Source organism: Sorex fumeus, unplaced genomic scaffold, assembly GCF_029834395.1.
Source record: "Sorex fumeus unplaced genomic scaffold, SorFum_2.1 ptg000155l, whole genome shotgun sequence".
NCBI lineage: Eukaryota > Metazoa > Chordata > Mammalia > Eulipotyphla > Soricidae > Sorex > Sorex fumeus.
Window position 1 is genome coordinate 1,607,931 of NW_026606212.1, and position 21,125 is coordinate 1,629,055.

At 46.4% G+C, this 21,125-nt stretch overlaps 1 protein-coding gene across 1 annotated transcript in view; it reads right to left on the reverse strand.

Moving 5' to 3' along the window:
• LOC130016476 (GPN-loop GTPase 3-like) overlaps positions 1-21,125 on the reverse strand; it is an 80,212-nt gene that overhangs the window by 49,190 nt on the left and 9,897 nt on the right. The window contains exons 2-7 of the mRNA XM_056107186.1: positions 13,682-13,790; positions 11,690-11,857; positions 9,086-9,210; positions 7,304-7,419; positions 7,086-7,182; positions 5,577-5,705 (exon numbers count right to left, since the gene is read on the reverse strand). Of these exons, the coding sequence (XP_055963161.1) occupies positions 5,577-5,705; positions 7,086-7,182; positions 7,304-7,419; positions 9,086-9,210; positions 11,690-11,857; positions 13,682-13,790 (744 nt within the window). The remainder of the gene's footprint in view (positions 1-5,576; positions 5,706-7,085; positions 7,183-7,303; positions 7,420-9,085; positions 9,211-11,689; positions 11,858-13,681; positions 13,791-21,125) is intronic.

The following is a 21,125-nucleotide window of genomic DNA, read 5'->3' on the forward strand; positions in this document are numbered from 1 at the left end:
ATGGCGCAGAAGCTGCGTGTGTGGAAGAGTGTGCACACCCGTGTGTAAACGTGTTTATTGGAGAGAGTAAATTTGAGTGTGTACTGGAGATAGTCTGTGTGTGAGTATGTGTATTTGTGTATGTACGTGTGTCTCTGTGTGTGTTGTGAGATCATCTTGAGGGCAGCCTGCTCCTAGCAGGTGAGTCATCAAATCTAGCCCCCAAGGCCAGGTCACTGCTCACTGAGTTGGCACGAGGAGGTGCTCTTTGGCCAAGACTTTTCTAACCTTGATTATTTCAATCTCATTCCTATGGGAGGTCTGTGTAGATGCAGGTCCACCAGCAGGGAGGAACTCAGAAGGGAGGGGGAAGCAGCACTTCTGGAGCTGAGCCTTTGTGGTTCTCCCTCCGCAGAGCAGCCCACAGGAGTGGGAGACGCTCCCTCCAAAGAGCAGCCCACAGGAGAGAAAGAAGATCTTCTACATATCCTCTGGGTCCAGTTCCTCTGAAGAAAGTCTGGAATCAGCCAGACCCAAGCACAGCCAGACACCATCTAAGCAGAAATTTGAGATTGGCCAAGGAGTGTCAACTCCCCAAAGGGCACCACCTTCAATGCCATGGCCTCACACATATGGCAGAGAACGAGACTCAGAGCACCAGAAGAAAACGGGTAAGAACCAAGGGGTGTGTGTATATGCACAAGAAAAAGGGGAATGGGAAAAGGCCCACCTAGAGGTGTCCTGGGGGCTGGTGTGGGAAAGGAGAGTCACAGGCCGGAGAGCCCATTCCGGGGAGGCCTCCACAGGAAACCCCCGTGAGGTGGGCCCATGGTCTCCCGTTCCTGCTGGGCTCCCTGTTGGGGTCAGCTTTGGAGAATCCATGGAAGGAGCCCTCTGGGTGACCTTTTCTCTTATTGATTCTTTAGCTCCAGCTCTGAAAACATACTTGGCTCCGTGTCCAAGGACAGCGCCAACACTGATCTCTCGAGTACCAGCTGCACAGCCACCCGCTGTGGCAATATTGGACAAGTTCCCAGAGGACCTAGCATGTTTACAACTGAAAGAAGCCCAGGGTCTCACATCAGTGTCTCTCTCTGGATACCCTCCCACCAATGAGTATCTTGCCTCTGTATATTTTATGATTTTTATTCTTTGTTTTTACTTTATCTTTTATATTTTCATTTAAATAAATTGTGATTGCTACTCTTCACAAGCATCCATTTGCCTTTTTTTTTTTTTTCGGTTTTTGGGCCACACCCGGAGAGCACAGGTGTTACTCCTGGCTCTTCACTCAGGAATTACTCCTGGCGGTGCTTGGTGGCCCATATGGGATGTTGGGATTCGAACCCAGGTCTGTCGCGTGCAAGGGAAATGCCCTACCTACTGTGCTATCACTCCAGCCCCGCATTCCGTTGCATCGTAACATACTCTTCATTTGTTCTGGCATTCTTGAAAATATTCATCCAACATAGAAGACAACTCATCTTCATAAAACACAAATTAGAAAATTCATTGATTTCTCCGCAGACCCAGTATGTATTGACCTACTGTTCAGGCAATGCTCTATAATACCCAGTAGTAGTGCTCATAGATATTCACTAACAAAATTGGGGCGAACGAGACAGCACAGGGGGTGGGGCACTTACCTTTCCTGAACCGGGGGCCCAAAGCACCATCAGGTTCTGGAGCACAAAAGCCACGTAATCTCCAACCAGGGTTTTGGTTCACTGTATCACTGTCCTCCCATTGTTCTTCAATTTGCTCGTGTGGGTCCAGTAACGTCTCCATTGTAGACTTTGTTGTTACTGTGTTTGGCATATCAAATACATCACGGGTAGCTTGCCAGGCTCTGCCATGCGGGCGAGATACTCTTGGTAGCTTGCCGGGCTCTCTGAGAGGGGTGGAGGAATCGAAATCAGGTTGGCCATGTTGGCTGTGTGCAAGGCAAACGCCCTACCGCTGTGCTATATATATATATATAAACACACAAGGCTCAACCTTTTACAACATGTTAGTGATCTCTTATAGAAGGGCTTAACGGCCCCTGGGTAGAATACACACTCCTTCCTCTAAGGATACTTTTTTTATAGGATTTTCAGCGATATTTTTCGGAGGGGTCATACCTGTCTATGCACAGGAATTTCTCCTGGCTCTGCACTCAGGAATTATCCCTGGCTAATGGTGCTCAGGGGACCATATGGGATGCTTGGAATCGAACCCAGTTTCACCGCATGCAAGGCAAACGTCCCACCCACTGTGCTATCACTCCAGCGCCCTGGCAGTTTTTCATATCAAACAATACAAGAGAATAGATTATTTCAGTTCTGCTTTTGGACAGGGATTGGGGTTCGGGATGGAACTATGCGAAATATGGTGGTGAGAAGGTGTAATGGTGGTGGGATTGGAGTCTGAATATTGAATGTAATCAACTATTGTAAAACACTTTATAAAATAAAAAAATTGGGGGGTTGGAAAGATATGACAGCTGGCAGGGCCGTTTGCCTTGCAAGTGCCGGCGAGGTTTGATTCCCAGCATCCCCTATGGTCCTCTGAGCACCACCAGGAGGAATTCCTGAATGCAGAGCCAGGACGAAACCCTGAGCATCACCGGGTGTGACCCAATAGCAAAAATAATAATAATAATAATGATAATAATAATAATTTTAAAAAACGAGGGTAGTAGGGAATAAGTTATTGCGGAATAAACACTCTCTGCTTGTCCCCCAGAGCCCCACCGCCCGGCTCCCCACCAACTCCCATTTTCTTTTCTTTTCTTAAATTTAATTTCATTTTTAAAATTTTTAATTTACCTTTTCATTTTTTAGAAATGTAGATGCTTTATTGCCGTATATATTTTTATAATCATAAGACATTACCATCTTGATGTGAAATGAGTTGATCTAATGTGCATTTAATTAGGTGCTAATAACTATTGTACAGCATGATAATTAGACTAACGTGGCATTTCATACTGTCATCACCTTTTACACATATAGATTATTTTCACAATCGTATCACAGCTTTCTCATCTATGCATGCTATTTGTGTGGAAAATTTTTACAAAATTATATACATATATATTCAATTATAATCATCAATCATTAAAGCACTCAAGTTTTCAGATACACAGACAATCATACTTTCTATAGACTAGAAAACTTCACATTTGGGATGTTATTGATGCCAAACACTTCATGCTACATTTGATTTTTAATTAAAACAGCATGGTACTGGAACAAAGGCAGAACTGCAGACCAATGGAACAGGGTTGAATACAGTGACATCTCTCCTCAATCATGTGCTCATCTAATCTTTGATAAAGGTGCAAGTAATGTGAAGTGGAGTAAGGAAAGCCTCTTTAATAAATTGTGTTGGCATTACTGGACGGCTACATGCAAAAAAATAGGCTCAGAACTCTGCCTAACACCATGTACAAAAGTAAGATCAAAATGGATTAAAGACCTCAACATCAGACCAGAAACCATAAGGTACATTGAAGATAAAGTTGGCAAAACCCTCCATGACATTGAAGCTAATGGTATCTTCAAAGATGCCACGCCACTGGCCGAGCAAGTGAAAACAGAGATAGATAAATGGGACTATCTTAAACTAAGAAGCTTCTGCATCTCCAAAGAAACAGTGACCAAAATACAAAGACAGTCTACAGAATGGGAAAGGATATTCACCGAATACACATCTGACAAGGGGTTGATATCCAGGATATACAAAATACTGGTTAAACTCCACAAGAAGAAAACATCCAACCCCATCCAAAAATGGGGCAATGAAATGAACAGAAACTTTCTCAAAGAAGAAATCCGAATGGCAAAAAAGCACATGAGAAAATGCTCTACATCATTAATCATCAGGGAGATGCAGATCAAAACCACAATGAGATACCATCTCACACCTCAGAGACTAGCCCACATTCAAAAGAACAAAAGCAACCGATGCTGGCGTGGATGTGGCGAGAAAGGGACACTCCTTCACTGTTGGTGGGAATGTCCACTGGTTCAGCCCTTCTGGAAAACAGTATGGACGATTCTCAAAAAATTAGAAATTGAGCTCCCATTTGACCCAGCAATACCACTCCTGGGAATATATCCCAGAGAGGCAAAAATGTATAGTCGAAGTGACATCTGCACTTGTTTGTTCATTGCAGCACTCTTTACAATAGCCAGAAACTGGAAGAAACCTGAGTGCCCAAGAACAGATGACTGGTTAAAGAAACTTTGGTACATCTACACAATGGAGTACTATGTAGCTCTTAGAAAAGATGAAGTCATGAAATTTACATACAAGTGGTACAATATGGAAAGTATCATGCTAAGCGAAATGAGTCAGAAAGAGAGGGATAGACATAGAAAGATTGCATTCATCTGGGGGATATAAAGTAACAAAGTATGAGATTAATACCCAAGAATAGCTGAGATCAGCACCAGGAGGATTACTCCATAACTTAGAGGCCAGCCGGGTATCCTAGAGGAAAGGGCAGTTCAGATAGAGAAGGGAGCACCAAATAAAGGATGTTTGGAGGATCCTCCCAGGAGGGGAGATGCATGTCGAAAGTAGACTATGGACTGAACATGTTTGCCACTCAATGCCTCTTTTGCAGACCACAACACCCAAAAGGAGAGAGAGAACACAGGGGATTGCCCTGCCACAGAGACAGGGGGGATGGGGGGATGGGGGTGGGAGGGATATTATCCATGGTGGTGGAAAATGGGCACTGGTGGAGGGATGGGTATCTGATCATTGTATAATTGAAACCAAAGCACAAAAAATTGTAAATCTACAACTTTAAAAAAAATAAAATACAATAAAGGGGAAAAAAAAATTTTTAAATTTTTTTACATTTTTTAATTTTTAAATTTTTAATTAAATTTTAATTTTTAATTAAAATTACATTTTTTAATTTTTCCATTTTTACTTTGTTTTTTTCAATTTTTTACTTTTTAATGAATCACTGATAATCACTTGATTATCACACCAAGCTCCCGGGAGAGAACAAGGCAGAGACTCCTACCCCGTGCATGACTGTCCTCACCAGGGCCAACAGCAGAAGACCTCCGGCACCAGGCCAAAGTCATGCTGAGACCACTCTCCACACGCTTGGATGGGCTTCACGCATAAAGGAACTGGCAGAGGAACCCAGGTGTGGGGCACCCGGGGCTGAGATTTCCAAGCCTGCACGGTTTGGGACTGGACCTTCCAGTAGCTAGACAGTTACACCCACCAACTGCCGTGTAACCCCAACAACTGCCAGGATACAGAGATTATCACACCAAGCTCCCAGGACTGTTTATTTATGTTTATTTATTTATATTTTGGTTACTCGTTTTTTGTTTTGGTTTTGAGTTCTTGAGCCACACCCAGAGATCAGCCAGAACGGGCCAGGTTCTTGCTGCCCCCAAGACTTTAACTTAAGGAGCTGCTTAGATCAAACAGGAGGGCAGAGGTTTTCAGGGCTGGATCTGTGCTCGGGGACCAGACATGAAACGGGGAACTGACCCAGCGTCAGCCTAGGGGAGGCAGAGAATGGTCTTTCGCTCTGCATCCTTCTCTGGCCCTGGCAAATCTAAATCCTCAGAAATTACCTTGGGTTCCTTGAATTCCAAGTCTTCTCCATACTGAATGGCAAAATCAATATGCTGTAATACAATGTTCATGCTTTCTTCATCTGACTGATAGTAAGGCAAAAATTGGACCATGCTGTAGTCATCAATCTACAAATTAGAAATTTCAGAAAGGTCATTCAACTGACGCTTGAGGGTGAACATTGGTCGTCTAATTAATACCATCTATGCCTGTGCAGGGAGGAGCAGACAGAACAATAGCAAATCAGCATTAATTTTTTTATGACCTCTGACCTATTGGAACACTAGTAACTTTACAATATTACTTAAAGAAAGACTTTTTTAAAAATTTTTGGGTCATTCTCGGTGAAACAAGAGGATTACTCCTGGTTCATCCACTCAGGAATAACTCCTGGTGGTGCTCAGGGGACCTATGGGATGCTAGGAATCAAACCCGGGTCAGACCCATGCAACGCAAACGCCCTACCTGCTGTGCTATCGCTCCAGACCCAACCAGAGACTGAGACTTCTTTTGTAGTAATTTATCTGCATTCAACCACCACTGAAAATTTTAGAAGGGTACAGGCAATTCTGATGTGCCAAGTGGCCAGGGAAAAAAGACATTGCAGAATTTCTCTGCTGTGGAACGGGAGAGCTAGTACACTGAGGTGGGCGCTTGCCTTGCAAGTAGGCAAGGGATACACCCGGGTTCGATCCCCCGCATCCCGTATGCTCCCTGAGCCCACCAGGAATGATTTCTGGAGGCAGAGCCAAGAATAAGCTCTGACCACGGCTCAGCGTGGCCTCCTGCCCTCTCTGCTACAACCAATGACAACTTTTTTCAGAGGTGAGGGGAGGCCACATCCAGAAAACGCTGGTGGCGACCATATGGTGCCAGAGATTAACCCTCGGCCCCTTGTGTGCAAAGCCAGTGGTGCTGCCCACTGAGCTCTCTCCCTACTTCTATACTAACTTCGAAGCAGACAGCCCACCGCTCCCAACATGCTACTCCCCTAAAAAGAAATGCGCCTGTCTGTGCCGTCCATATGGTGGCCACTGCCTGGGGGTGTGTAAGCATGTGACAAGACCATGAAGAAAAATATGGGTCGAGGGAGGTGCGGGGGGAGGTGATGAAGAGCTACGAGAGGGGTTACAACTGGCCTGCACCCCGCACACCTCAGTTTGTACACCCAGCACCACATATGGTCCACCAGGCACAGGGGAGAAACAGCCCCTGAGCACCACCGGGTGTGGCCCCCAAACTTTAAAAACAACCCACAACAACCCCAAACACTTGCAAAACTCATCAGCCCAGGGATTAGCACAGCGCTTGATTCTTGGCACCAGATGGCATCCTAAGCATTGCTGGGTACAGCCAGGAAGGAACCAATACTGCTGGTACGGCCCTCTGGGCCCTAGCACTGACCACTACTAGCCCGGTTGGCCTATAATCAGAGCGGTCCCTAGGACCCCCAGCACAGGAGGCACACGACCCCCACCACCAAAAATTAGAAAAATACAAAATCTTACTAGCCCAAATATGGCATTAGTCAATTTTTTGAATTTTTTGCTTCTGAAGTTCCTTGTAGAATCATCTAATAAAGAATACATGCCTGGATCTAGAAACCTTTAAACATGAGAAACTGGTGAATGAAAGAATCCTAAACACTAAATTTGTAGACTGACAATCGAAGTGAAACAAAAAAGGTTCAGCACTGCCAATGAGACCTTAATTATAGTGAATTTACTTCTCAATTTCCTTTTTAGCTCTTTTACTCAGCAGGTCCATTTTGGTCATGATGTTAACTTGCGGGATTTCTAGAGATACCATAGCACTCAAGGCTGCCAAGATGCCAGAAATAAGCTGAAAGAGGAAGCAGAAAAGGGACAATGAATTAGTGTCACCAACAGTGTCCACATAAAAGGTTTCTGATCCCCACTGGAACAAAACCCACGTAAATCGGAGAAACGCTAAGATTGGAGCCCAAGCAAGAGTCTAGGCTTTAAGGCACTTGCCTTGCGCCTGGTCAGCCCAGGTTCTAGCCCGGCACTCCACAGGGTTCCCAGAGCACTACCTAAGTGATTCCTTGGCACAGGGCCAGTAGTGAGCCCTGAGCACTGCCAGGCATGGCCGAACAGAAGACTGCTGGGCCAATAGCTGACTTTAGGATTCTAAAGGTGAGATGGGAAGGAGAAACTCGAGCTGTAGTGACCACACTTCTCCACTCAACAATATTTTAAAGTGTTCAGGAGGTAGCTGGTGTTGAGTTCAGTACTCAGGAAACATGTAGTGACAGAGATTAAAAGCAGGTGGGCCACATCAAGGCGAGCTCCTTAAGCCCTTTACTATTTTTTGGGGGGGTGGGGAGGGTGGTAATACCTGGCAATGCACAGGGGTTACTCCTGGCTCTGCACTCAGGAATTACTCCTAGTGGTGCTGAGGCATGCTAGGCATCGAACCCGGATTGGCTGTGTGCAAGGTCCTACCTGCTGTACTATCACTCCAGCCCCCATTTTTAAACTTTACTTATTTATTTATTTTTGGGCAGCGCTGTACTAGTTCTGACCCTTTAACGTTATCTTCTCTCACGCTCGCTCTCCACCTCCCCTGGTGGGTGTTTTCTTTTTGGTTTCTGGGTCACACAATCCCCTCATATTACTAAGGGGTCACTTCTGGCTCTGCACTCAGGAGTTACTCCTGAGTGGCTTGGGGAACCATATGGGCGCTGGAGACGGAACCAAACGCCCTCCCTTTCAGTTTTGGGCAGTACCCAGAATAGCTCTGAGCTTTGCGGTCAAGGATCACTCCTGGAGCGGCTCAGGGGGCCCAGTGGCAGTATGGCAGGGATGACACCCAGGCTGGCCACATGCAAGGCAAGAGCTCTACCCACTGTACTATCTCTCCAGCCTCCAGCTTTCTTTTTTTCCCTAGTTTTGGAACCACACACAGTGGAGCTTGGGACTTACTTCTGACACTGCCCTAGGACAACTCCTGAAGGTGACAGCTGATACTTGTGGACCACTAGAACTACACTGAACAGTGCGCAAGGGGCAAACTCAGGGCCTCAAGACACAGCAGCTCTGTGCTCTGCCACTGGAGCCATCTTCTTGGCATATTAATTTATTTTCTTTTGTTTTTTCTTTTGTGCTCCCGTTGTTCATCGATTTGCTCGAGCGGGCCCAGTAACGTCTCCATTGTGAGACTTCTTGTTACTGTGTTTGGCATATTGAATACTCTCCGTAGCTTGCCAGACTCTCCAAGAGGGGCGGAGGAATGGAACCTGGCTCGGGCAGGCTGGATGTGCACAAGGCAAATGCCCTACCGCTGTGATATCGCTCCAGCCTATGGCCATACCACCCTGTACGCGCCCGATCTCGTCTCGTGTGGCATATTAATTTAACAAACATAAGTTTCAAGTCACTCCTGGGTATAGTTCAGGAACTGTTAACAATTAAACGATTATGACTAAAGGTATTTGTACACTGCTTGTGCCGGAGACTGAAAATCAAGGACAGGTATAGTTTCAAACCTTGAACGACTCCACCATGAATTGAGAATCAACAAGAAACACTCCACAGACTCGGAACTCCCACTGTTCCAGCTGCTGAACCAGCTGTTTCATCACGGGCAGGTGTGTGTGCAACTCAATCTGACCTACAAGAACACATGCTTATTATAAACATGAAATACATTCAACCATCAATGATGGGATAAAAACTTTCCCCATAAACTGTCTTAGGGGGCTTGAGAGATAGTATAGAGGGTGGGAACTTGCCTTGCACACAGCCAACCTGCGTTCGATCCCATAGGGTCCCTTGAGCACAGCCAGGAGTAATTCCTGAGCACAGGAGCTAGGAGTAACCCCTGAGCATCATCAGATACGGCACCCGCGGTCCCCCCAAATTTTTTTAAAGGAAGTCATTCCCTACAACTAATATATTCAATTTTGCTTGTTTTAAGCCACACGTGGGGATGCTTGAGGGTCTCTCTGAAACTTCTGGGAGGGCTCGAAGCTACTCAGAGTCCTACATGCAAAGCCTACTCCATGCAAGGCCCACTACATGTAAAGTATGTCCCCAGCACACTATATCTCTAGCCCCTACACTATATTCAATTTTGTTTTTTTTTTGGGGGGGGACAACCTGATAGTGCTCAGGGCTTATTCCTGATTCTGTGCTCAGGGATGACTGTTGACAGGCCCCAGGAACCATATAGGGTAGCAGGGATCACCTTAGCTGTGTTCAAGGCAAGTGCCCTACCCACTGTAGTATCTCTCTGGCTCCCCCAATAATTTTTTTTTCATTTTGGGTTACAACTGGTGATTCGCAGGGGTTACTCCTGGCACTGCACTCAGGAATTACTCCTGGCAGTGCTCGGGGGACCATATGGGATGCTGGGGTTCCTGGTCAGCTGCATGCAAGGCAAACGCCCAACCCATTGTACTATCACACGCGCTCCCCTGGCCACCCCAGGAAATTTTTAAGCAACTCTGGTTGCACAAGTATGTAAAATGAGCATACAAAGAAAATATACTGTCATCATCATCATCACTGTTCTCCTGTTCATCGATTTGTTCGAGCAGGCCCAGTAACATCTCCATTGTGACAATTATTACTGTATTTGGCATATCAAATATGTCACGAGGAGCTTGCCAGGCTCTGTTGTGCAGGTGATACTCTTCGGTAGCTTGGCGGGCTCTCTACGAGGGGCAGAGGAATCGAACCCGAGTCGGCCATGTTGGCTAGTTGCACTACAATTATTAAAAATGATTTTTAAACGGGCTGGAGTGATAGCACAGCGGTAGGGCATTTGCCATGCGCACAGCCAGTCCGGCCAAACCGGGTTCAACTCCACTGCCCCTCTCGGAGAGCACAGCAAGCTACCAAGAGTATATTGCCCACTTGGCAAAGCCTGTCAAGATACCTGTGACGTATTCGATATGATGAACACAGTAACAACAAGTCTCACGATGGAGAAGTTACTGGGCCTGCTCAAGCAAATCAATGAACAGCGGGAGGACAGCCACAGGGATTTCATTTATTTATTTATTTATTATTATTATTATTATTATTATTATTATTATTTTGCTTTTTGGGTCACACCCGGAGATGCTCAGGGTTTACTCCAGGCTCTGGACTCAGGAACCACTCCTGGCGGTGCTCAGGGGACCATATGGGATAATGGGATTCGAACCTGGGTCGGGCACGTGCAAGGCAAACGCCCACCCGCTGTGCTATCGCATCGCTCCAGCCCCGACAATGACAGATTTTAAAACAAATTTTTATTCTCTTAGTTTGAGGGGAGGAACTTTGGGCCACACCCACTGGTATTCTGGGAGGATTCCTGACTCTGTACTAAAAGATCATTCCTGGCAGTGCTTGGGGAATCCAATATGGTATACCAGGGATCCAAAGTTGGGCTGGCAAAAAGTAAGGTAAGGGCTTTAGCTGCTGTACTATGGCCCTAAAAAAAAAAATCTAGGTTTTGGCCCATATCCACTAGTAATCATGGAACCATATATGGTACCAGGGACTGAACCTGTGTCTGCCACAGCATCCTACCCATCCTTCTGTCTTTCTAGCTCTAAAGCAAACCTTTCAAATGCTGCATGACCGAAGCTGGAGTGATAGCACAGCAGGTAGGGCATATGCCTTGCACACAGCCGACCCGGGTTCGATTCCCAGTATCCCACATAGTCCCCTGAGCACTGCCAGGAGTGATTCCTGAGTGCAAAGCCAGGAGTAATTCCTGAGCATCACCAGGTGTGACCCGTAAAGCAAAAAAAAAAAAAAAAAAAAAAAAAAGCTGTGTTACCTGGGGCCCAAGAAACAATAGGCTGAGCATATGCTCTGAACACAGAAAGACTGAGCTCAGTTCCCAGCACACTATGCTCCCCTAAGCAGGGCTGGGAGCAACCTCCTGATAACAGTTAGGAACAAACCCAGCCTCTAGCACCTCTGGATGTGGCCCCCAAACAGAAGAAAACAAACAGACGTTCCACAGCCCCTCATTGGATGACAGTTCACCGTCCAAGAATCTGGGATAAAAGTAAATGAGATGCTAATTTCACTTTCTCCCACCAAGGACAGAACTGCACAACCCAGGGAAGGTGACAGTCTAATTACTGAGCTACCTGGACAGTCAAAAAGGATGTAGTCATCCTCGACATGGCCAAGGCAGTTCTCCAGCCAGTCAAAATTATTGGCGAAGTACTTCATGCAAAACAACAGTCCTCCATTGGGACCGAAGCGCAGGAAGCCATCCTCCATCACATCCTCCACCTCAATCAGTTCCCAGATGTCTGCAAAGAATAAACAGGAAATGAGTGCCCATTCCAAAATATTTACATTCATTAGTAATTACTACTGTGACAGTATCCAGAGAAACTGAACAGGGGTTAGAAAGAAAAAACAAAAGACCCTAAACAGGGGCCTGAGGAATAGAACAGTGGGTAAGGTGCTTGCCTTGCATGTGGACAACCCACGCTCAATCCTTGGCACCTTACATAGTTCCTCAGCTTGACCAGGAGTGATCCCTGAGCACAGAGTCAGAAGTGCAGAACACAGCAGGGTGTGGCCCAAACCCGACCCCACCCATCAAGAAAAGAAAAAAAATAAAACAAATAAATAACAGTAGTCAAGGGAATCCCACTCTCAAGTAATGATGCATTACAGTCTCCCAGGTAGACTTAAACCAGAATCACAAGGGGCAGTACTCTTAGAAGGTTAGTAGTTGTACTTATAAAAAAAAAAAGGGGGGGGCATGGCTGGAGAGATAGTACAGGACACCCTGGAGTGACAGCAGTATCAGCAGCAAACCCTGAGCAGCACCAGATGCGGCCCCAAAACAAAACAAAAGGACAAAGAGACAAGAAGGATTTAGGCCCAGTTCAAATTCCACCCCCAAGTAAGCCCTGCAGGAGCAGAGCCAGTAGCGACCCCCAACAGTTAAACCAAATGCTTCAATTCTTGTACTGTATTTTGACCTCTTTCTTCCTTTGGTTTTGGAACCACAGCTGGTGGTCAGGGGCATCCAGAAACTTGCTCTACATCCCTCTAAGTTAGCTCCTTGGCCTCTGATTTTTTTTTCTCCCCCTTTGGCCTCCCAGGCAGAGTTCAGGAGGCCCAGGGGCCAGAGAGCAAATGGCAGCGCCCCAAAATGAGATGATCACCTGGAGGGCTTAGGGGCTACGGACTACAGTACCCAACAGTGCTCAGGGAGCCCTGCGGTGCTGGGCATTAGAACAGCATCCTGTGTGTGCCAATTATTTGCTCCTACTCCCTCTACTATCTTCCTGGCCTCCACACTTAATTCTGTGCCAAGATGTTAAGGAATAACACTACAGCATTAGGTAATAGTCTAAGACTCAGAGGAAGCAAGAGTTGGGAGTGACCTTTTCCTGCACACTCTCAGGTACCTTTTGCATTCTCAATACTGTGCATATAAAACATCTGTTCTAAAACAAGTGAAGTGGGGCTGGAGCGATAGCACAGCGGGTAGGGCGTTTGCCTTGCACGCGGCCCAACCCGGGTTCAATTCCCAGCATCCCATATGGTCCCCTGAGCACAGCCAGGAGTAGTTCCTGAGTGCATGAACCAGGAGTAACCCCTGTGCATTGCTGAGTGTGACCCAAAAAGCAAAATAAAATAAAAGAGGTGAAGCAAGGGACAGGGCAAGGAGGGATAGTACAGTGGATAGGGCGTTCGCCGTGCACATTGTAGATCAGGGTTCAATCCCCGGCATCCATATGGTCTCCCAAAGCACCACCAGGAGTTATTCCTGTGTGCAGAGCCAGGAATCACCCCGAGCATCAGGAAAAACAAGGGCTAGATAGACTTAAGGCGCTTGCCTTGCATGCAGCCAACCTGAGTTCAATCCCCTCTGACCTAAGAATTCAAAGTGAGGCCTGTGACATCTCACTTTTTATTAAGGGAAACAAAAGGAACTGTCACAAGCACATCAATAAGTGGATGCTAACACATGATGTTCTACCTTCTGCTGTCTACCATGAAAGCAGGGATCAGTCTGAACGAAGTTTTCAGCTTCTGTGCCTCCCCAGAAGCAGGGGGCAGCACTCACTGCCTCAGGGCCCCCAAGGAGAGGGAAGGCTGCGCCCGGGACTCACCAGCCATCACATCATAGTTGAAATGCTCCGCCGCGGGATCTAAGTTCACCACCTGGACAGAACGGCCGAGGGCTTCACAGTGCTGGACCACGGTGGCACAGTAGGTGCTCTGTGGACCGGGAGGCAGGAGGGGACAGAGCTTCAGGAAGACCCCACACCACCAGACGAACCCCCGCAGCCCCTGGACAGTGTCTGCTGAGGCCCAACTAAGCCTTAATCCCCCCCAAAACAGAAACCAGGGGTAAGACCCAACCTCGTGCTGGGTGTCAGGAAACTGCATGCAGTGCAGATCCAATCCTACGTTGGCCGCACCAATCTCGGGCCAGCGGCTTCATCCTGGCCAGTGTCCTAATCCCTGGCAGATGGTCTCCTCACTACTATCAGGTGTGGTAAGTATGAGTGAAAGGGAAGAATTCTCCCCTGCCCTTGATTTTGGGTCCACAGCCAGCGGTATTCAGAGGGGCCTACATCGTTTGGAGATCGAACCCAGATTGTGTGTGTGCAAGGCCCTGCATGCTCAACCTTTCTGGATTCTATTTCCCTTTGCAAATAAGAATAGGGTCTGGAGCGTAGCACAGCGGGTAGGGCGTTTGCCTTGCACTCAGCTGACCCGGGTTCGATTCCCAGCATCCCATATGGTCCCCTGAGAACCGCCAGGAGTAATTCCTGAATGCAGAGCCAGGAGTAACCCCTGTGCAGTGCGAGGTATGACCCCAAAACAAAGGCTGTGGAACTAAAGGGGCCCTTGAGCGGGACACGGAGAGTCCACAGCGCAGGACACTCCCCTCACACAAGGCTGCCTCACTTTCAATCCCCGGACTATCCTGGAAGCCTGCCAGGAGTGATCCCTGAGCACAGAGCCAGGAGTCGGCCCTGAGCACCAGCGGATGTGACCCCAAAAGCAAAAAAATGCAGAAGCTCATACTCGAAAATTACTTTACCACATCTGACATGGTTCAAAGTAGCAGGCAACCAATCTGAGAGTGAAATATGTATTTTTTACAGATATATATATATATATAAAACACACAAGGCTCAACCTTTTACAAGATGTTAGTGATCTCTTATAGAAGGGCTTAATGGTCCCTGGGTGGAATACACACTCTTTCCTCTAAGGATACTTTTTTTATAGCATTTTTAGCGATTTTTTTTGTTTTGTTTTGTTCTTTGGGTCATACCTGTTGATGCACAGGAATTACTCCTGGCTCTGCACTCAGGAATTATCCCTGGCTAATGGTGCTCAGGGGACCATATGGGATGCTGGGAATTGAACCCAGGTTCACTGCATGCAAAGCAAAAGTCCTACCGACTGTGCTATCACTCCAGCGCCCTGGCAGTTTTTCATATCAAACAATACAAGAGAATAGATTGTTTCAGTTCTGTTTGGGGAAAGGGATTGGGGTTCAGGATGGAACTATCCAAAATATGGTGGTAAGAAGGTGTAATGGTGGTGTGATTGGAGTCTGAATATTGAATGTAATCAAATATTGTAAAACATTTTATAAAATAAAAAAATTGGAGGTTGGAGCGATATGACAGCGGGCAGGGCAATTGCCTTACAAGTGGCTGGCCGGGTTCGATTCCCAGCATCCACTATAGTCCTCTGAGCACCACCAGCAGTAATTCCTGAGTGCAGAGTCAGGAGGAAACCCTGGGCATCACCGGTTGTGACCCCCCAAAAAAAATACTAAAAAATGAGGGTGGAATAAATTATTGCGCAATAAACACTCTCTGCTCTTCCCCCAGAGCCCCAGCCACCCGGCCCCCCACCAACTCCCATTTTCTTTTCTTTTCTCAAATTTAATTTCATTTTTAAATTTTTTAATTTTTTTAATTTTTCCATTTTTGTTTTTTTTAATTTTTTACTATTTTTTTTTCTTTTTGGGTCACACCCAGCAATGCTCAGGGATCACTCCTAGCTCTGCACTCAGGAATTACTCCTGGTGGTGCTTGGGGGACCATATGGGATGCCGGGTAGCGAACCCGGGTTGTCCGCGTGCAAGGAAAACACCCGACCCGCTGTGCTATCGCTCCAGCCGCAAATTTTTTACTTTTTAATGAATCACTGATCACATCAAGCTCCCGGGAGAGAACAAGGCAGAGTCTCCTACCCCGTGCCTGACTGTCCTCACCAGGGCCGACAGCTGAAGACCTCCGGCACCAGGACAAAGTCATGCTGAGACCACTCTCCACACGCTTGGATGAGCCTCACGCATAAAGGAACTGACAGAGGAACCCAGGTGTGCGAGACCCGGGGCTGAGATCTCCAAGCCTGCATGGTTTGGGACTGGACCTTCCAGTAGCTAGATAGTTACACCCACCAACTGCCGTGTAACCCAACAATAGCCAGGATACAGAGATTATCACACCAAGCTCCCAGGACTTTTTATTTATGTTTATTTATTTTTTCAGGCTACCTTAAATATCCCACCCACATGGCAGAGCCTGGCAAGCTATCTGTGGTATATTCGATATGCCAAATCCAGTAAAAAAAAATGGATCTCATTCCCCAGACCCTGAATATGGCAGAGTCGAGAAGGAAGTGGAAGGAGAGGCTGATAAAATCTCAAGGCAGAACTAGGCTGCCAAAACGAAGAAAGACAAAAATGATTGTCTGTACTTTCAATGCACGTATGCCGGCATCTGATATATCCATTGAGGACCTAATGGAACAAGCGTGAAAGATCAAGTACAACATCATTGGTCTGACCAAAACGAGAAGGCCTCAATCACATCACGCCGTTTTTGACACTGGAGAAGAATTGTTCCTTGGAACATGTGACAAAAGAGGCATCAGTGGTGTCGGTATCCTTGTCAAGACGAACTTAGCCATGAGCATTGATTTATGCCAATGCCTAAAAACCTGAATCGGACGATTACACTTGAATAGACGTGGTTCACTGCCGGAAGTTTCTATCTTTGTTGTGTATGCACCAATATCCAATGATGGTGAAGGAGAAATTGAGAAGTTCTACATGGAGCTGGAGAAGTTCTATAAAGAAGACCACACCTTCTACAAGATCATTGTCGGAGATTTTAATGCCAAGATAGGACCAAGAAGATCAGCCGATGAACTCCACTTCGGGACCCATGGCCTAGAATGGAACGAACAGGGTGACAGACTGTCTGAGTTCATCATGTCAACCAAGAGTATCCATGGTAACTCACAGTTCCAAAAGGCTGAATCTAAATGTTGGACATGGGAGTCCCCCGGTGAACGGTTCCACAATGAAATAGACCACATCATATTCAATTGGCTGTTTTGCCTAACCAATGTTGCTGTTGTCCCAAAATTCCAAACGGGATCGGACCACCGTCTCCTTCATGCAAAATTCTACCTCACAGAACGGGGAGAGAAGAATGCAAAGTTTAAGAAGAGAACTCCCAGAACAACCACCAACTGGGAGCTCTTTGGCTCTGTTGCGGCAAGATGGGAAGATGTCATCATTGACAACATTTATGATGAATACCATCGAATGATTCAGCACCTCCAGGATTGTGCGAGAAATGCCAAGAGAGAGATAACCACAAAAAACCGCTTTCATTCTAACACTCCTGAACTTATTCGCCAACGTGGCTTGGCACATGCCTCGGGAAACTGCAAGCGAACGTCCCAGCTGACAAAACAGTGCAGAGAAGAGATCAAGGATGACCTCAAAGACAGGAGAGCAGGGGCTGGAGTGATAGCACAGCAGGTAGGGCATTTGCCTTGCACGCAGCCAACATGGCCGACACAGGTTCAATTCCCAGCACCCCATATGGTCCCCTGAGCACCGCCAGGAGCAATTCCTGAGTGCATAAGCCAGGAATAACGCCTGAGCATCGCCGGGTGTGACCCAAAAAGCAAAAAAAAAAAAAAAGACAGGAGAGCAGCGGTGCTGGTAGAGGCAGCAGAAGCCAGGAAAAGCATTCGTAATGCCCGCCTGTCCTTCACCAACTACAAGACCAAGATGACAGCCCTCCGACATCCTGATGGATCTATCACATTTTCCACAAGGGGAATGGAGATTATTCATGACTTCTACTCAGATCTCTTTAATAGCCACGTCTACTTGCCCATATACCAAATTCCGCAGGATGGATATGTCGTTCCCAATGTTCTCCCTTCCAAAATTCAACAAGGCATCTCTTCGGTAAAGAAACAAAGAGCACCTGGCCCAGACAAGATCAGACCTGAGCACCTGAAGAACTTACCATCAGTACTCATCAATACACTGTCTTGGCTCTTCACACACTACCTGTCTGAATGCAAGGTTCCATCCCAATGGAAAACCAGCAAGACCGTACTACTATACAAGAAGGGAGACATCCACGACATTGGCAACCATCACCCCATCTGCCTATTGTCTGTCATCTGCAAACTATTCACTCCAGTCAACCGGAATAGGATTGGCAGAACACTAGATGAAGGACAACCATGTGAACAAGCCAGGTCCAAAAAACGATTCAGCACCATCGACCATATCCACACGAAAATTAAGCTCATTGAGGTTTCTCAGAAGTTCAAGAAGCTGCTCTGTCTAATGTTCATCGATTTAAAGAAGGCCTTTGATTCTGTTGAGACAGAATCAAGCCAGTCATCGAAGCCCTAGCCAATCAGGGTCTACAAACTCAATACATCAGGATCTTCCGTGAGCTCTTTTACGGATTCACTACCAGGATCTCACCATTCTACAAAGAAGTAATCATCCATGTCAAGAGAGGGGTTCGGCAGGGTGATACCATTTCACCAAAACTCTTCAATGGCACACTCGAGAACACCATGCGACGACTGGAATGGGAAGGAATGGGAGTGAAGACAGATGGTCGGCAACTACATCACCTCCGCTTTGCTGATGGCCTCATTCTAATAACACCAAACATCAGCCAAGCGACACAAATGCTGACCGACTTTGACCGTGAGTGTGGAAAGGTCCGATTACAAGGGAATCTCACAAAGACAATGTTCATGAGAAACAGTCTTGTTCCTGATGTTCCATTCCCTCTCAACGGAACCACCATCTCCGAATGCAGCAGTTATATATACTGAGGTCAAGAAATCAACATGATGAATGACCTGGCACCAGAGTTATGCAGGAGGAAGATAGCGGTTTGGAATTCCTTCAAGAGCGTTGAAGAAATAACTAAGAGGACAAAGAACCTACAGCTCCAAGCACATATTTCGATTCCACTGTTCTTCCTGCATTAACATATGCCTCAGAGACCTGGGCCCTACGAAAACAGGTTGAGAACGCTATTTGGGTCTCTCAAAGAGGAATTAAAAGAGTTAGCTTGGAGTATCACACTTCACTCAAATGAGAGATAGAATCCGGAATTCCAATCTCCGTCAACACTCAAGAATCAGGAACGCTGTCTCATTTGCCAAGGCATCAAAAATCAGATGGGCTGGACACGTAAAGAGGTTTAGAGATGATCGCTGGACTAGAGCCATTACTGACTAGATTCCATGGGATGTCAAAAGATCGCGTGGAGGCCCACCTACAAGATGGTCAGACTTCTTCGTCAAGACCCTGAATGAGAGCCCCGCGCCTCTTCCCGCCGAACCTCACATTCCCCAGCGGGGAACACCTACCACAGCTCCGTGGGACAGTCCAGCACCTAATCGGCCCCTCCTCTCCAGGTGGGTAGGGGGAGCCCAAGCCAGGAGTCGCTCCTCCCCTCCAGCCCCCCGCCTTTTCCCGCCAAACCCCACATTCCCCAGGGGGGACACTTGCCACAGCTCCGTGGGACTGTCCATCGCCCTCCTCTATTCCAGGATCCTGGGTGGGAGTGACCATGGAATGGGACGGGTGCATGGCCACTACAAATGGGGCATGGCCTCCCAGAAGTGGGCGTGGCCTTCTCCCTGGGAGGCGGCCGCTTACGCTGGCCGCAGTTATATTTCCCAATCCGAGCATTCGGGACTTTCATCCCACACCTTGTCGCCTAATATTGACCAAAAATTTCTGACCACCTCTACAACAATACAACTATATCCCACTCACCTATTCCATTTCTAAACAAAAGACCTGTATGAAATGAGCTGTACAAGTTCAATACTGAAAAGCAACTCCTCCAAAGTTTCACTCAATGTCGGTTATAAAACAAAGAATAACGCCTGATTGAGAAGAAGGTTGGACTCTGGAAAGGGAGAAGGGTGGCTACCATCGACCAAACTTATCCAAAATACTTTCCACGATAAGAGAGAACAGTACCTGCGATTTCAGGGTTCTACCTCTAGGTAACCAAAACAACATGAAGAAACAGAGCCAATCTCCACTACAAGGAAAATACAAAGAAAAGAATCCCAAATCCTCAACCGAGGTTGTCCACAATTATGATCTCTTCGATAAAGAATTCCAGGATGAAATGCAGAGGGTGTTCAAGGATCTACTCAAAGAATCAATGGAATAGATATCCAGAAAACTAAAAGAAGAAATGAAAGAAACAAGAGAACAGATAGTTGAGAAAATACAGGAAGAAATGAGAGCAGAAATAAAAAAGCTACAAAAAGAAGTGTCACAAATAAAGGATTCAGTAGATGAAATTAAAAAGTCAGTAAGTGCCCTTAGCAATAGGATAAGTGCAGGTGAAGAGAAGATCAGTGAGCTTCAGATGAGCAACAGAAATCCCATAGGGAACAACAAGCAATAGGAAAAGACCACAAAATGGCTGTAAGGAGAATCAGAGACATATGGGACGATGCCAAGAGGAACAACATTAGAATCATTGGAGTACCAGGAGGACAGGGAGACAACCCCAATGAAAAAGCAACAGTCAAAGAAATCATTGCTGAAAAGTTCCCAGAGTTAAGGCATGCAAACATCCAGATCCAAGGAGCCAGAAGGGTACCAGCTAAAAGAGACCTCAGAAAAAAACACTCCAAGGCATATCATAGTCAGAACAATGGATTCTGTAGACAGAGACACAATATTACAAGCAGAAAGGTAAAAGAAGGAAATTACATACAAAGGAGCACCCCTTAGATTCACAGCAGACCTATCAGAGGAACCCTCCAAGCCCGAAGGCAATGGTGGGATAGAGTGAAAAAACTCAATGAAATGAACGCATCACCAAGAATACTCTATCCAGCTAAACTCTCACTCAAATTCAATGAAATGATACACCACTTTGTAGATAAACAACAGCTCAGGAACTTCATAGACTCAAAACCAAATCTAAAAGAAGGACTAAAGGGGCTCCTGTAAGATATGAAGGAAAACACGTATAAACACAACCAACTCCTACAGAAAGATGGCACAAAACCCCATGACAATAATCTCCCTTAATTTCAATGGTCTAAATGCACCCATCAAGAGACACAGAGTGGCAAAATGGATCCAGAAACTGAAACCAACCTCCTGCTGTCTACAAGAAACTCATCAGAACAATCAGAGCAAACACAGACTCAAAGTTAAAGGATGGAAAACACTCCTGAAAGCAAAGAGCTCCCTCAAAAAAAGCT